The sequence below is a fragment of the Cervus canadensis genome, chromosome 5 (assembly GCF_019320065.1).
Source record: "Cervus canadensis isolate Bull #8, Minnesota chromosome 5, ASM1932006v1, whole genome shotgun sequence".
In the NCBI taxonomy this organism is placed as follows: domain Eukaryota; kingdom Metazoa; phylum Chordata; class Mammalia; order Artiodactyla; family Cervidae; genus Cervus; species Cervus canadensis.
The window spans coordinates 93,783,887-93,801,666 of NC_057390.1; the positions used below are offsets into that span (position 1 = coordinate 93,783,887).

General features: G+C 45.6%; 1 protein-coding gene across 2 annotated transcripts in view; it reads left to right on the forward strand.

The window, feature by feature from the left end:
- Positions 1-17,780, forward strand: part of SLC25A25 (solute carrier family 25 member 25) — a 33,934-nt gene that overhangs the window by 3,546 nt on the left and 12,608 nt on the right. Inside the window, exon 1 of one of the 2 annotated variants that reach the window (XM_043469673.1) lies at positions 12,881-13,390. The exons of the other annotated variant lie outside the window; for it this stretch is intronic. Within the exon in view, the coding sequence (XP_043325608.1) occupies positions 13,172-13,390 (219 nt within the window). The 5' untranslated portion in view covers positions 12,881-13,171. Of the gene's footprint in view, positions 1-12,880; positions 13,391-17,780 lie in introns of those variants that run through there. 2 annotated transcript variants of the gene reach the window in all.

Sequence of the window (17,780 nt, forward strand, 5' to 3'; positions counted from 1 at the left end):
GTTTGCTGACTCAAGAGGCTCGCATGTGCTCCATCTAGTTTGAGCCTGACAAGCTGGGCTTTGGGGAGAACTTGAAGAATAATCCTTTTATTTGGCTTATGGGATCTTTATTTGGCATGTGGGATCTTAGCTCCCCAACCAGGAATCAAACCTTCATCCCCTGCATTGCAGGGCAGATTCTTAACCACTGGATCACCAGGGAAGTCCCCAACTTTTTAGAACCACATCTTTTATTCCCAAAATAGGTTTCAGGATTATTCAGAGATTATCCTATCAAACATGAGAACCTGCCCTCCCCTAATTCTCTCCTTGACCTGAACAGTGTACAGGAAGCAATCTCTGTTGACCTGGAATAATGTCAAGTTGGCATTGCTTGATCACACGCTATGTTGGACTCTATACCTTTTCAGTGTCTGGCCATTTGTGGGGCAGGTATTTGCCTAAATAGTCACACTTAGGTAAGAGAGTCTACAGAACAAAGACCTTTTTCCCTGGAAAGGGTGGAGACATAACTTGGTATGATAGAATGACACATTAGAAACAGAAAAATGCCATTCGTGGACTAGATTGACTTTACATATTTAACTGATTATGTTATATTGTAAAATTGGTTCCTGGGTTGGAGGAATTATCATCATCAATTCAGCTAGAAGATATTTGTTTTTAATATCTGGAAAGGTGGAACCTGGTACCCTGATCCTTAGACCAGGTATTAAATAAGAACATAACAGAGTGGGCCTGACTTGGAGCTTCAGTGGGTGAATTCCTTTGATGTTCAAAGAGCCATCAATTGTTGAAGCCTCACAGAAACCACAGGGGAATGAGGGAAACAAATATTTTGCTGGTATTCATTTCTAGTCCAGCTGAGTACATAGCCGCAGGATGAATTTAGTGAATAAAACTGCACTCCGAGGGGACTAGTCTCATTAAATCTGAGCTGAGTTCATTTTTAACCGTTTCTTCTTTCACTAATGTGAACTTGGCAGAACCAAAGAATTTAGTCTTGGATGGTCACTGGCCATCCTAGGCCAGCCTCCCACCCAGCATTCCTCCTGTGACATCCTCCTTTGCAGAGGACCATCCAGCCCTTTCCTTTGTGGACTGAATTGGGGTCCATCTGAGTTCTTTCTCAGATCAGACTGAAGTCTGTCTCCTTGCGTCTATTACCCATTTGCCCCAGGTGTACCTTCAGGAACAACCTAGAATCGGGATCTAAGGGTCCTTGGAAACAGCCGTCTTATCTGAAAACACCTGTCTTATTGGAAGACAGCTGTCTTCCTGTAATCTGCTGCTGCTCAGTAGTTTTCACCATGCCCTTCTCACATGTCCACACTTCCCTGCACCCTTCTCTGGGGCAGTGTGCCCTGGAGTTAAAACTACAGATTTTCCTTGGAAGTCTAAAACAGGGAAAGCAGTGGAGATAGAAAATAGACTAGTGGTTGCCTGGGCCGGGGAGTGGAGGGCAGTGGAAAGCTAGGACGGTGATAACTAATAATAAGTCCGGAGTTTCTTTTGGAGGGTGGGGTAGCGAGGGTTCTTTGTGAGTGATGAAAGTGGCCTAAAACTGATGATGATTGCAAATATCCCTGAATATACTAAAAGCCCCTGAATTATACAGTCAAATGGGTGATTTCCTTGGTATGCAAGTTATATCTCAATCAAACTTTTGAATAACCCAACACAGGTTTTGCAGTATAAACGTGGGTTCGGGTATTGTCCCAGCTGCTTGTGAGCTCTGTGACCTTGAGCAAGTTACTCGACCTCTCCAGGCTGAGTAGGAGGTTTAGTCTCCTTATCCTGGTGGGAGGAATACCTACTTCAGTGGGCTTGTTGTGGGATTGAATTAAAAGAAGTTCATGAAGAACCTGCAGCAGGGTTCAACCCAAAATGACCTTTTCCAGGGAGCCATTGAAAATAAGATGCCCAGAGTTGGGGGTAATCATCTGCATTTTTTTCTTAGGTTACTGAGGTGAAAAGTGGACTTGAAAGAAGGAGAAAGCCTAGGGGATGTGGTTGTAAAGGGTGTGTCGGTAATAAAGTGTGTGCGGCAGTCTCCTGTCAGCTGATGGGGCTGCGGAAAACCTGGGCAGCCTTTAGGAAACCTACAGCCTTTAGGAAAATTAAAACAGAAAAAAGAGAGAGAAAGAAACCCTGTTGGCAGATTTCCAAAAAGCAGTCGTGTTACTGTACACAATATGATGTCTTTGGCCCAGATGTTTCCCAGGGTGGACATGTGCCCCCGTGGGCACCACTCTTGTCAGCCTGTTGTGGTTTCATGAGCCATGGATGATCTGGAAGCTTCAAGTAGAGCTTAACACCTTTGGAGATGGTCTCACTAACCTCGTTAGTTTGTAGAAGTGGGACTGAGGTTCCAAGGTTGGGCTGGTTGAAGGCAGAGTCAGTGGCAGAACCCAGGATATTTGTTCTCGGCCCAATTTAGCTCAGCTTACACGGCCTCTGTCCTTCCGTGGCTGGCGGTACCTAAGTAGCCCTTAACACTTTGCAGCCTTTATTTTCACACTTTGTGACAGGCGCCTATCTGTGCCCTGACACCAGCTGAGTGTTTTAAGACTTCCCCCCATGATATTCAGGAAGCAATGCCGGAAATGTTAGGTCCATTCTAGACTCTAAAAGACTCAACACAGCATCTGAAAAAAGAAGCCGTTCACTTAAAGATGCACCTTCCTTTAAAGTAAATGAATAACAAAGGTAGGACGGAAGGAAGGCGCTTCTTATCTGCTTTAAACTCCTGGCCGGGAAGCTTGAAAAGAAGGTGACTCATGGCTTATGTTCCCAGAGTCGGGGTGGGGGGGTGCCCCGTGGCTCTCCCTGTTCCTGCCGCTGCTCTGTGAAGCTTCCCACATTCCAGCCACCCCTGGCCTCCTGCCTCCTTTCTTGCAGCCCTCCCTCCTCCTGAGCTGGAGTCTTCTTACCAGACACAAGGAAAACCACCTCCATTGTGTGAGAAAACTTGAAAAAAAAAAAAGATAAGAAAAAAATTTTGAAATGCCAGTGGTAAAATAAAGAGGAGGGGATGGCTTGGATCACCCAGAATAAGCAGAGTGTTGCCTCCTTGTCTTTGGTCCGTTGCAGTTGAAGAGTCCTGTTGGTTAAAACCAGCCCACTACCATGCCTGCCTTCACCATCCTCACTTGGCCTTTTTACCATCCCTCCTGTTGCTTCTAGTTGATGGCCTTGGTTTGAGTTTGAACCCCTGGGATGTTAGAAATGGAAAGGCCTTTGAGGTTTGTCCAGTTCAGAGATGTTAAATAACTTGTCCAGGGTCTTACTGAAATACCTTAGGCGGTCATGTAGGGTCTCTTCTATGGGAGAGATTACATCCCCATAGAAGAAGCCTTTAGTGATAACATTTATGGACATGGTTAACTTTTTTCCTTTCTTCCTTTACATCTTGGGTGTGTTTTTTGGCTAGAGGCTTTTCTTTAAGCCTATATAAGCAATATAAAATAGGATCTGGTAAATGGTTCTGTAGCTAAAAACTTCCTTTTCTGAATTGTTTCTAAAGTGCTGACTTGATATAAACCAGTCATTCTTACATGGAGGTCTCCCATCTGCCCTTCACACCCTGAGCAGCTCTGATGTGTATTTGCTGAAGAAAGCAGCCGTCCACCTGGTGGGTTTCACACCTGTGTGTGGAGCTTCTTCTCTCTGAGGTCCTCCCCCAGGACAGAGAAAGAGGCTGGTGACAGCTACGTTCAAACTCAAGGCTTCCTAGGTGGCGCTAGTGGTAAAGAACCTGCCTACTAATGCAGGAGATGTAAGAGATGCAGGTTCAATCCCTGTGTCGGGAAGATCCCCTGGAGGAGGGCATGGCAACCCACTCCAGTATTCTTGCCTGGAGAATCCCACAGACAGAGGAGCCTGGCCGGCTCCAAAGATTCCAAAGGGTTGCAAAGAGTTGGACACAACTGAAGCGATTTAGCACAAACACACATGCATTCACACTCATTCAGATTGGTTTTAGAGGGCGATCCTGAAATCAGCTTTAAGAAACTGCAAACATCTAGTGTTGCTTTAATAATCTGCTGGCTTGCCATTTCACGTGGGAGTGAAGAAGGACTAGGAAAGTGTGGCTTCCACGAGTAAGCTGAACATGTGCCTATGGTTTGGCTCCCACTGGTCAATTTGGGTTGGTTGAAAAATTTTTGATCACTTTAGGTGACTTAGAGTGTTTATATGGCCAGCCTCAATACCATATTATCCCCACCACCACCACCCCATCTCTCCCCCGCTTTATATTTGACATCTATGTAATCTGAAAGGAGAATCAGGCTCCTATAAGAGCAGAAAAAGAAGAAAAATTATGCTGTGTTTCTATTCTGTCTCTTGTTTCTCCAGGTCTTTAATTTACATTCTACATCTCAAAACCCTATACTTAAAATCAGGTTAGTTTTGTACACCCATGACTTTCTTTTAGAGAAAAGAAAAAGACATCTTTGTTCACAGGCATTGACCTTGAACTTGGGACCTCAATGGAGACTGGCTTTTCACCAGGAGTAAATAAGCATCCAAAAAACTATTTCCTCTGTGGGGCACTTCTCTTTCCCACAGTCACAGGAGTCCCCTTCAGGGAGTTTTGGCCAAAGCTAAATTTTCTGGTTTTACTTCCTAAAATGGAAATAGATTAGGGGATTTCACCTTTTTCATTACTGTAGTTTTGTCATCTTCAGTGCCAAAGGAGGCCAGTGCCTGGCTCCTCTTCGTCATCTAGCTGGGGGCTGAGTCGAGGGCAGGAAGCTGTTTAACAGTCCTGCCTGACGTCCTAAGACCCCTCCTGCCATGGGACGGCACGGGACAACACCCGCGATCTAAGCATTTAAATTCTCCAGTTGACTCATTTCGGAGAAGGATATGTCACCTGCCACAGTGGTGCCTTTGAAACTGCAAATCGTTACTGCTGCTGCTGCTGCTAAGTCACTTCAGTCTTGTCCGACTCTGTGCGACCCCATAGACGGCAGCCCATCAGGCTCCACCATCCCTGGGATTCTCCAGGCAAGAACACTGGAGTGGGTTGCCATTTCCTTCTCCAATGCATGAAAGTGAAAAGTGAAAGTGAAGTCACTCAGTCGTGTCCAACTCTTCGCGACCCCACGGACTGCAGCCTACCAGGCTCCTCCATCCATGGGATTTTCCGGGCAAGAACACTGGAGTGGGTTGCCATTTCCTTCTCCAGCAAATCGTTATTACCAGTATATAAAGAGATCCTTCGGTCTTTTGCTCCTGCACCATTCAAGAGGATATATAAAAAAATATGTACCCCATTGCATATTAAGTTGGCATCTAAAAATTTTTGTCCCTAAGTTTGGTAGCTGCAGAGGATATAATTTCTGGCGTACTGTATATCTGATTTAAGTGTTTTAGTTTGTGGGTTTCAGTTTTGGTCAAAACCTTATAGTTTTTTTTCAGATTCGACCCATTCAGTTTGTGTTACCCTCCACATAACCCATTAGCCAAGGCAGTCCTCGTTTTCAAATCAAATCATTTTGGCTTTCAGTCAAATAAAATCTGGCTTCATTTTTTTGGTTAAAAGTGTTAGTAGTCGTCCCTTTGACTACATCTCTTCCTAATGGTAATTATAATTCTAAGATAGATGGTTTGTAGGTAGTGAAACTGGTAAACAGCAGACAAGGGGCATTACCCTGGAGTCAGTCATGGGAGAGCTCTCTGCCCTGTTATAAGGCTCCCTCGGGAACCTCCAGTTGTCCTTCTGTGTGATGTCCCAGGGGCTTCTATACCCAGGGCAATTCATTAGGATACTTTAGAATGGGTTCCCATTGGGAATCCATTCCGTTAGAATTTGTTGTTTTCTCTGAAAAGTATAGGAGATCCTGAGACACACTTTTTTATCCCCAAGTCTGTTTTCTAGATTCTTGGAAGAGTGGGTTCCTTCTGCAGGTGATTACCCTCAGCTTAACCAGGCTCTGTTGATGTTTATAAATCTACAGTTGCAGGAGGGTTATCTTCTCCAGTCCTATCTCTGGTTATCAGGGGTCCCTCAAGAAAGTTAAGTGAGGTGTAATTGTGTTATAGAGACTGCGAAAGAAACTAATGATCGACCAGATACTGGTGATGCTGTCATATAAGGAAAGAGAGGTACTACATTAACCCACAAGGAAATCAAAGGTACTAGAAAGGTTGCTTTAAAATCAAAATATTGGCAAAGTATGCAAATTGAATATGTTTTCATTGATTGCTGTCTTGGGTGCTGGTCAAAGGAGATTTTAGGATAAATAGGCCTGGTCTCTTCCTTACCTAGTTATTATTTCTTTTCTTCTGCTGACTTTGGGTGTAATTTATTCTTTTCTGGTAAGTAGAAACAGGTCATGGATTTAAGACCTCTCTTTTTGGGATGTAGGCATTCCCTTCTAAGTCCTACTCTGGCTACATTCCACAAGTTTTGCTGTGTTGTGGTTTCATACCATTCAAAATACTTTTTCATTTTTCCTTTGGTTTCTTCTTTGACACATAGATTATTTACAGTTGTATTTCATTTCTGCTTCCCTGGTGGCTCTGTGGTAAAGAATCCACCTGCCAATGCAGGAAACATGGGCTCAATCCCTGGGTCAGGAAGATCCCCTGGAGAAGGAAATGGCAACACACTCTAGTATTCTTGCCTGGGAAATCCCATGGACAGAGGAGCCTGGTGGGCTACAGTCCATGGGGTCACAAAAGAGTCAGACATAGAGACTAAACAACAAATTTCATTTATAAATATTTAAATATTTCCCAGGTATCATTGATTTCTAACTTAATTCCACTGTGGTCAAAAGAACATTTTGTACAAGTTGAATCCACTTATATTTAATTTAATGAGTCTTGTTTTATGAGCCAGAATATGTTCTGTGTGTACTTGAGAAGAATGTGCATTCTGGTCTTGTGCAGTGGAGTGTTTTATAAAGGCCGGTTAGGTCAGGTCGGTAGATAAGCTGTAGTGTTGTTCAAGTCTGTGTGCTCACTGATTTTCTGTCTACTTGCTCCACCATTTACTGAGACGAGGGTGTTAAGACCTGACTATAATGGTGGATTTGTCTCTCTTCTCCTTGCAGTTCTGTTGGGTTTTTACTTTCTGTCTTTTGAAACTCTGTAATGTGGTCCTAAAACATATAGGATTGTTATGTCTATTCTTTTACTTTTAACCTATGTGTCTTTATATATATATATATTTTTTTATAATATACATATTTATTTTTGGCTGTGCTGGGTCTTTGTTGCTGTCTGAAGGCCCTTCTCTGGTTGCAGCGAGTGGGGGCTACTCTCCAGCTGCAGCACGCGTGCAGATTTCTCAGGCGGTGGCTTCTCTTGTTACCAAGCACAAGCTCTAGAGCGTGCGGGCAGCTCTAGAGTTCAGGCTTTAGTAGTTGTTGCACATGGGCTTAGTTGCCCTGCGGCAGGTGGAATCTTCCTGGACCAGGGATCAAACTGGTGTCTGCTGCATTGCGAGGCAGATTCGTAATCACTAGACCACCAGGGAAGCCCGTGTCTTTATATTTAAAGTGTGTTTCTTGTAGGCAACATCTAGCTAGATCTTGCTTTTTTGATCAGCCTGACAATCTCTACTTCTGCACTGAGATGTTTAAACCATTTACATCTACTATTGTTACTGATACGGTTGAGTATAAATCTGCCATCTCACTGTTTGTTTTCTATTTGCACCACCTGTTCTATGTTCCTTTCTCTTTCTGCCTTCTTTTGGGTCGAAGAGTATTTATAATTTCACTTTATCTCATTTGTTAGCTTACTAGTTACAATTTTCTGTCTCTCTCCCCGTCCCCCCCACCTCTCTCTCTTCAGTGGTAGCTTTTGGAATTATAGTATACATTTTTAACTTATCACAACCTACCTCAACTGATATTATACCACTTCATAAGTAGTTTAAGATTCTTTTTTAAATTTTATCTGTTTATTTGGCTGTGTTGGATCTTTGTTACTGCGCGTGGGCTTTCTCTAGTCGAGGTAAGCTGGGGGCTCCTCTCTAGTTGTGCACAGGCTTCTCACTGCCGTGGCTTCTCTTGTTGCAGAGCACAGGCTCTGGGTGGCCGCGCTTCAGTAGTCGCTGTGTGGGCTCAGTCGTCGTGGCTCTCAGGCTCTAGAGCACAGGCTCAGTAGTTGCAGGAGCACACTGGGCTTAGGGCTTAATTGCTCTGCATGTGGGGCTTTCCATGTAGCTCAGTCGGTAAAGAATCTGCCTGCAATGCTGGAGACCTGGGTTCAATTCCTGGGTCAGGAAGATTCCCTGGAGAAGGAAATGGCAACCCACTCCACTATTCTTACTTGGAAAATCCCATAGACAGAGGAGCCTGGCGGGCTACAGTCCATAGGTCGCAAGAGTCAGACATGACTTAGCACTATCTTCCTTTCAGCCTGTGGAATCTTCCCAGACCAGGGATCAAACTTGTGTCCCCTGCATTGGCAGGAGGATTCTTATCCACTGTACCACCCCCAGGGAAGTCCTAGTTTAAGAATATTAAACATTATGCTTTCATTTCTTTCTTCCCAGCCTTTGTGCAATGGTTCTCATACATTTTTACTTCTACGTATGTTATAAACCACGCAGGCTGCCTCTATGGCTTGTCTTTTTATGGGCTTCCCAGGTGACGCTAGTGGTAAAGAACCTGCCTACCAGTGCAGGAGACACAGGGATGTGGATTTGATCCCTGGGTCTGAAAGATCCCCTGAAGGAGGGCGTGGCAACCCACGCCAGTATTCGTGCCTGGAGAATCCCATGGCCAGAGGAGCCTGGCAGGCTGCCGTCCAAAGAGTCGCAAATAGTTGGACACGACTAAAGCAAAGGATGCATGTATAAACCCACAATACATTGTTTTATTTTTGCTTTAAATTGTCACTTATATTTGAAAGAGATTTAAACAATAAGAAAAATTTCTTTCTTTCTACCCACACAATTACCATTTCTAGTGCCTTTCATTCTTTTCATTCCATTCTTCATCTGGTATTGTTTTCCTTCTGTCTGAAGGATTTCTTAACATTTCTTGTAATACAGTTCTGCTGTCAATAAATTCTTTAAGTTTTAGTACATCTGGAAAGTATTTTGCCTTCCTTTTGGATGGTATTTTTCTAGGTATAAAATTCTGGGTTAACAGTTTCTGATGGAAATCCCCTGTCATTCTTGGTTTTGTTCTTCTGTAAGTAATGGGTGTTTTTCTCAAGGTGCTTTTTAGATTTTCTTCTTTATCACTGGTTTTCAGAAATAATAGTGATGTGCCTGACTGTAATTTTGTTTTGTTCTGATGTTCCTTATGCTTGGGGTTTGTTGAGCTCTTGGGTCTGTAGGTTTTAATAAATTTGGATAAAACCTGGCCATTAAATATCTTTTCTGTTCCCACCTCCATGAATTTCAGATGGGTGGATATTAGTCTATTAGCAGTTCTCCCACAGGTCACTAATTCATTTCTCTCTCTCTCTTTCTCTCTCTCTTTTTTTTTATGGCTTTATTTTTCCATGTGTGTTTCCTTTTGGAAAGTTTCTATTGCTCTGTCTTCAAGTTCCTGAATCTTTTCTTCTGCATTTCCTCATCTGCTGTTAAAACCACCCAGGTGTGTGTTTCATCTCAGACACTGTAATTTTCATCTAGAGCATCTGTAGTGTCTCTGTTTAACGTGCTGTATCTTTCTTGGGCATGTGGAATACAGTTATGACTTGTAATACCCTTGTGTCCTAATTCAATCACACATGTCCTTTCCAGGTCAGTTTCAGTGGATTGATTTCTCATTGTGGGTCATCTTCTCCTGCTTCTTTGCATTGCTGTTAATATTATTATGGGATTTTTATCTTGGATATTTTTGTATTCCTATGAATATTCTTGAGCTTTATTCCGGTATGCAGTTACTTAGAAACCGTTTGACTCTCTTGGGCCAGCTTTTTATAGCTTTGTTAGTTCAACAAGAGCAGCATTTAGTCTAGGGCCAGTTTTGCCCCTGCTATGGAGGCAAAACCTTCTGAGTACCCTTCCTGAACTTTCCTATGTTATGAGGTTTTCCACTCCAGCCAGTGGGAACAGGAACTATTCTTAGCCCTGTGACGCCTTTGGCCAGTTCTTTCCCCACCCACAGGCAGTTTCCTCCTGCTCACATGCTCTGACTCTCAGGGGCCCTCAGCAGAGCTCCAGACCTCTCTCTCTGCACAGTTCTGTCTTCTCTGGTTCTCTGCCCTGCAAACTCCAGCTGTCCTGGCCTCCCAGCTCCTGCGCTTCCATGTGGGGAGACTGCTGCTGGGTGTCCACTCTCTGCGCGATAGCCGGCAACTCTAGGCAGGAAACCTGGGCAATTGAAGGTCTCATTTGTTTAGAAATCGAAGGCGTCCTGTCCTTCATTGCCCAATGTCTTGAAAACCATCGTCTCACGTTTTGTCTGTACATTTAGTTGTTATAGTGAGGAACATGAATTGGTTCCTGTTACTCCATCTTGGCTGGAACCCACCGTGAGTTCATAGCTTAGTTCTGTGGTACAGAGGAGTCCATTAAAGGAAAAACCAGTTACTTACTCAATATGGGATTTCTCTTTTATTTGTAGATGAGGGCCGAAAAGATCACCAGCTGCCCCAATTCACCAGATTTTCACTGCCTTAAAAAAAAAAGGATTAATTTTTAGTAGTGGATTCTTTATTTAGGGATTTTTACCCTAGACTGGCCCTTCTTTTGTAGTAAAACTATGTAGTTCTATGAACTCACAGTCATTTTCTAGATAAAAATAGCTAATTATGTACTGTTCTAAGAGCTTTCATGCATTATTTAACTAAGTCTTCAACCAACTCTATGAAGTAACAGTACAGTCCTGTTACTGTCCCCATTTTGCACATGAGGCTGTTAAAGCCTCAGAGGTAAAGTAGCTTGACCCAGATCACACAGCCAGGAAGTGATAGCCAGGATTTGAACCTGGGGTCTGGCTCCAAATACCAGACATTTAATCAACACACAGAACTCCTTCTAGGTAAAGTTGTTGTGTGTATCCAGTAAGAGGGCAACTGCCGTGGGCTCCTTCGCTCTCAAACAAGCATGGCAGTCTTGCTTTCCCTTTTTGTGTTTTCTTTTTAAATAACAGCTGTATATATGCACACATGCGTGCCTGGTCATACATGCTCATGATCTGGTTTCACAAGGTATAAGAGGATACTCAGTAAAAATAAATCTCCCATCTACCTTTCTCCCCTCAAACTCCCAAGTCCCCGCCATCCCCACCCCAGACCATCTCTTCAATTTTAGTATGTCCTTCCAGGGAGATTCTTCATATATGCAAGCGTAGAAATAAACAGCGGCATACTATCCCCTTCCTTCTGCATGTTGCTCTTTTCATCTAACAAGATATTTTCAAGTCGTTCCATAATTGTAGATATAGTGCTGCCTTACTATTTTTGGGGGGGGGAGGGGGGTTGATGTAGACCATTTTTAAAGTCTTTATTGAATCTGTTATAATATTGCTTCTGTTTTATGTTTGGTTTTTTGGCTGTGAGGCATGTGGGATCCTAGCTCCCCAACCAGGGATCGAACCCACACCCCCTGCGCTGGAAGGTGAAGTCTTAACCACTGGACCCTCAGGGAAGTCCCTGCCGTACTCTTTTTGACAGCTGCCTAGGGCTCCATTTTGTGGATGTGCATTAATTTAGACCTGCTCCCCTTTTAAAGAACTTTAAATTGTTTCCATTTGTGTTCAGTCACTCAGTTGTGTCGGACTCTTTGCAACCCCATGGACCATAGGCCGCCAGGCTCCGCTGTCCATGGCGTTATCCAGGCAAGAATACTGGAGTGGGTTGCCATTTCCTTCTCCAGGGGACCTTCTCGACCCAGGGATTGAACCTGCATTCTCCTGTATGTAACCTGTGCTATTGTAAATCAGGCTGCAAAAAATATCCTTACATTTTATCACATGTATGCATCCCATATATGTCAACATATGTACATGTGATATCCCACATGTGCAAACATATCTGCAGGTTAATTCACTGAAAGTGGAATTGCTGTCAGAGGGTCTGTGCTTTTGATATGCTGGTAGCAGTGACTAAATTGCCCTCCAGCAAGACTGCGCTGGTTCACTCTTGTAACAGTGCATCAGGATATATGTTTCCCCAATACAGTCTATTAAACTTTTTCCATGCTGTGTTTGTTTTAAAAATAATGGTTATGAACACCCTATCAGAGAGTTGCCTTTTCAAGAGATGACATGACACTGCAGTTTGTCTGCTAGTAAATGAAGAAACAAATGACCAAGGATTAATTCGCTTCTATTCATGATTGCTCAGTTGAGTCCACAGCCTTCACCTATGCCTGGTCCTGGGTTCGAGGGCTAGAAAGATCTGTGACTTGATCCCTGTCCCCAGGCAGCTCACCGTGTAGAGGGCGCCGCAGAGGAGAAACGACCGTGATAGGGCGCAGAGAATGGGATAACTGAACAAGGGGAAGGGTTGCCGGATGTCTTAGGAAGCGTTGCCAGGATCTCTTGATCGTGTTAAACTTGAGGGGGAGTGTCATCCCGGAAGCCGCCAGTTGGAGAGGAGGAAGCCGAGCTTCTCCTTGTGGATTCCGGGCCACTGGAAGCCCCTCTGGAGGTTGCTGCGGGCACCTCCCTGCAGAACTGCCGGCCGCATGCGGGGAATCAGCGGGCTGTGATTGGAGGGACGTTGCTGGGGGGATAATGAACCCGGTAGTGTCGGCAGAGGTGATTGGCCGCGCCCTGCTGCAGTGAGAATGCAGGCTTAGATGCTCGGGTGCTCGCCGGCGTGATGCTGCTCCTTAGTTCAGAGAGGACGAGCTGAATGGTCGGGAGCTAGAAGTTGGCTTCTGCCTCGGGAGAGGTCTGTCGGGCCATCCGCCTTATCTTTCTTTCTCTTTTTTTTTTTTTTTTCCAAGAAGCCAAACCTTTGATCACAATCCACCTGCAAAAGTGAGTTTTTATTGGAAGAAGCTCCAGCGGCTCTCTCGTGGCCAGCAACCCCCCGACGGGGCTCTCAGAGTGAGCTGCTTCGCAGGCCAGGCACGACAGCAGTGAGAAGGCAGGAAGCAGCCACGGCGGGCAGAGTTGCCAGCCCTCCCAGCTCCCCAGGCTAGTCATCCAAGCAGCTGTGTAGCCAGAGACCTTCAGTGTGGTGGCCACAGCCCTCGAAAGTGAGCGGTCACTGGAGGCGACGTGGGGAGCAAGCTGGGATGTTTCAGATGCTGTGGCATTTTCTGTCGAGCTTTTTCCCCAGGGCCGGGTGCCAAGGCTCCAGAGAGGGCAGCGGGAATGAAGTCAGAGGCACCCCGGCCCCGGCTCGGAGAGACCAGATGCCAAGCTTTTTGGGGAAGCAGGACGGAAGGACTGAGGCCACGGAAAAGAGACCCACCATCTTGCTGGTGGTTGGACCTGCAGAGCAATTTCCTAAGGTAACGGCACTGTCGAGGACCTCCTAGGTGAGGGGCTGGCCTGGAGAAAGCTGGAGCGTGCGGCAGGAAGAGAAAACTTACGGGTGAATCCGTGTGGTACCAGGGGCCTGGGGAGAAGTGTTAGACAATAAAGAAGCCCAGCTTTAGTCCAGTCTTCCTGTGGCTGCTGCACCAGCTTGATTACCTTATGTGACCACTTCAGTGGCCATTTGAAGAAGAAAGGTGGAATGCAATGGGAGATACACCCTAGGATGTGTCACTGTGGCCCCAGAAAGTCATTTGAAAGGAAGGGACAGTTGCAGTGTGTCTTAGGTATTAGCATTTTAAACAGCTCAGGGAAGACGGATCTCAAGGGGGCCACAGAGCGAACCTTCAAAGGTGAACCCAGGTGCCAGGAACTAGGGAGGACCAGCCTGTCCTTCATCCCGAAGGTCAGACCTTCTGCCTTGGTGGGCAGAGGAGACCCGTTTTACCTTTCCGTTGGGGAGGAGGGGAGCAGTGGGGCAGAGTTGAGGCTGGAGGCTCAGAGAGCAGAGGCCGGTGGTCCTCTGGGGTCCTCAGGTCTGCTGAGTGCGGGGGTCTTCCATCCATCTCACGCCCTGAGTGTGGGTTATGTCATCTGATCCCCTCAAGAGCCAGGGTAAGTGGTGGCATCCCCATTTCACAGATGAGGAAACTGAGGTGGAGGAAGGTTAAGTAATTTGCCCAGGATTAAACAATAAAGGAAGGGCAGAGGTGAGATTTCACTCTGGTCTACCTGGAACTTTGCCCTCTCCTGCCTCACCTTCGCTTAAGAAAGCCGCCAGGACTGGTCTGGTTCGGTTCAGGATTAGAACCAACAAGGCTGCTTGGCTGTGATTTCTCCCACCCGAGGTAGCAATGCCTCGTTCACCTCCCAAGCCTTGGTTAGTCTGAATCTTTTCTCATTTCTCAAGGTAAAAATCTACTGGGAAAAGGAAGGAGAGTCTGCCCTATGTGTGGCAGACTGTAGAGCCCAGAAAAGGTTCTGCTGGGTTGGACTGCTGCACTTATGAAACAGATGTTCACTGTTCCTTTGCTCAGTGAAAGGGACCTTTTTTTTTAATTTATTTCTTTGCCTGCCCTGGGGCTTAGTTGTGGCATGAAGGATCTTCAGTTGAGGTATGTGGGATCTATTTCCCTGACCAGGGATCGAACCCAGGCCTCCTACATTGGGAGCATGAAGTCTTAGCCACTGGGCCACTAGGGAAGTCCCAGGAGGGACTTCTGATGCCACAACTTTTGCCGTGGTTACAATGAGAAAACAAATCCTTAGTCTGTGCTCAACCACTGGCGGCAGGGTTCTGAGCATCTGTACTGTGCCTGAGGCTGACAGGTGTCGCTCTCTACCTTTGGATCATTTTAGAGGAGCTTGGAAATGGCTGCAGGGTTATCTGTTGGAAGGAACTTTTATCTCCAGACCTGCTTGCCTACAGTCAAGGGATTATGGGATTGGCCGGCTCCCTTTTAAATTCACCCACTTTTGACTTTAATAATTAACTGCTCCATTTCCCAGACTCATACTGACTGGCACCCCTTGCCAGTCCTGCCCCTGCCACCTGGGCTGGCTGGCATTAGAACTCTCTGTTCTAAACAGCTTCTTTCCTGACCTACAGAATTGGGAGCAAGGCGGGCTGGAACCTAAGACTCACACCTCACTGGCACTTCTCCCCAAAGGAACATGAATCAGCTGGCTGGGGGTGGGGGGAGCCCCAAGAGGGAGGTGGATCAGCTGGTTTGGTTTGAAGCAAGCAGGAGAGCGCACCTGGGCAGTGTGGACCCTTTAAAGGCAGATAACTAAGAGCTGGAATAGCGGTTCAGCAGTGCGTCCTTTTCCGCGCAGCTGCTCTTGAAGGTGGAGGGTTGAGGGTTGTGATCATTGGCCGGTGGGGCCTGGCTCGCTGTTTCTCTGCCATTTCTCTCAGGCAGAGGCTGCCGCGACCGCGTGGAAACCTGGTGGAGACATTCACTTTGGTTCTCAGGCTTCTCAGTTTCCCAGCATTGCTACTCTGTTTAATTCTCACTTCCTTCTTTTAAATATGTCTGCTGGTGAGTCAGGTTCCTGCAAGTTTTTATTCTAGGAACTGTTCCAGTTTCTACCCTTTATCTTTGTCTTCCAGTTGATCTGCAGTTGGAGAAGAAAGCCATTAGTCTGGAGTGGGAGGTACCCCGAGCTGCATTCAAGCTTTCAAATCCTGAGGGGCCGTCTCCTCAGAAGCTGAGAATTTTTGCTCATTGTGTGTCTAATTGCCAACTGCAGGCAGGTTTCATTGGGAACCAGCTCCACTGGGCTGTCATGGCAACCCGATCATCAAATGACACTGCGACTGCAGCAGCAAATGACGCTCTGAGAGCCTTACGGGTGGGCGGGACTAGAGTAGCCGGATGCTGGCAAGGCTCCTTCACATATTAATATTTGGGGCTTGGTCTGAGTCATCGGAGGGGGGCGGCAGAAATGCTTTATGAGCTAATGCCACACTCCCAAAGGTACTCTACTTGCCCTGTTCTTACTCATGGTATTCCAGCTCTTGTTGGAAGCACCTGTCTCTCCGGTATGAAACAGTAGTAGAACAAGGAAAGCCTGTGGGGTCGGAGCATTGGCAGGCCTGAAGGTGAGAAGATGCTCGTGAGAGGAACTGCAGATTAAGGGAAATGGAATACCACTGAATTCTCAGGGATCGGGAGTGACTGTCATCATTTCCCAGAACTAGTTGTTATGGACTTTGGAAGAAAGGAGACAAAAGTGGATCTGGGTCACAAAATTAGAACAGGTAAAGAGAGCAGAGAAGACGTATAGATGGCAGGAGGGGGAAGAGCGCATTATATTAAAGGATCCAGAAACGTCTGGGGCTGGTGTCAAACATCAGGAACTGAACTGGTGTCAAATACCAGGTATCAAACATCCTGCTTTATGAACCTGTTTTTTTGGCCATGGCATGTGACATGTGGGTTGCCATGGTGGCTCAGATGGTAAAGAATCTACCTGAAATGCAGGAGACCTGGTTCAATCCCTGGGCTGGGAAGATCCCCTGGAGAAGGGAATGGCAACCCACTCCTGTGTTCTTGCCTGGAGAATCCCATGGACAAAGGACAAAACTGCAGGCTGCAGTCCATGGGGTTACAAAGAATCAGACACAACTGAACGACTACACTCACTCTCATGTGACATGTGGGATCTTAGTGCCCCAACCAGGGATCGAACCCGTGCCCCCCGCAGTGGAAGCAGAGTCCTAACCACCAAACTGCCAGGCAGGTTCCGAGCCCTGCTTTATTCTTCCTTATTTGTATTTCTCAGGTATTGTTCAGTGCTTTAACAGAGTTTCTTGTGACTTTTTTTTTTTAACTAAGGCTAAAAGGCTCTCCCACACCTGCCACCTCCCATGTGGTCCTGCTCATTGTAATTCTCAGGGTCAGGAGGAGGAAGTGTTGTTTGGAAACTGAATTCTAAAATCTCTTTATGGCAGTGTCAGGTTTGGGTACTGATTTACGTGGCCATTGTAACAAGAGCTGGGCCCCAGGTGAGCCTCAGCCCCGCCGCCAGCTGGCTCTGGGGCCTGAGCAAACCAGGTGGCCTCTCCTGGTCTGATTCTTCATCTCAGAGATTAAGAGGTCACCCCAGGGCCCCTCTGGGTCCCAGTGTCTGTCATCCCAGGGAGAGAATGTTTGCCCTGGAACTCCAGGTGCCTGAAGGTCTCAACTGGAAAGTTGCCATTTCTGTGTGACAGAAGAACTCTGCATGACCTGTGCAACTCAGGGGGGTGGATGGTTTAAATAAATAAGCAAACGCCATTGTACGTTTGTCCAGTGAAGACATTGTGTTGGACGCAAACACAATTGCAAAACAGAAATACGTTGGAGCTCTTTTTTAAGAATAACATTGGAATAGAATTAATATAAGCGTTGTTAAGATCACATCTTGACAAGCACATGTAGAACTTTTCAGAGAACATTTCTGACCCTGGTGGTACCATTGGTCTGTAGAATGATGAGCTCTGTTATGATCAGAAAGATTCCATTCTGTTTGTTGTAGAAGATAGTTGCCCTTGTTTGATAATGCTGTTTTAATTTATTTTTTAAATTATGAAAATATACATTTACAGGAGATTTGGAAAATATACAATAAGGTTACATATAGATCATTCCTTATATGTTGAATATTGATTTCACTTTCATTTGGCTTTGTTTTCAAATCTCTTTTCAGGTTTGTAAATATGTCGTAAAACTCAGTGGTTCAAAAAAAAAAAGCCCTCAATGGTACAGTTATGTTTACCACCATTATTTGAAAAACATAGTTTCGTAGAAAATGAACATCTCCAATTGAACAACTTATTCATTCAGTCAAAATATTTGCCATTTTGTATTGGAAGGATTA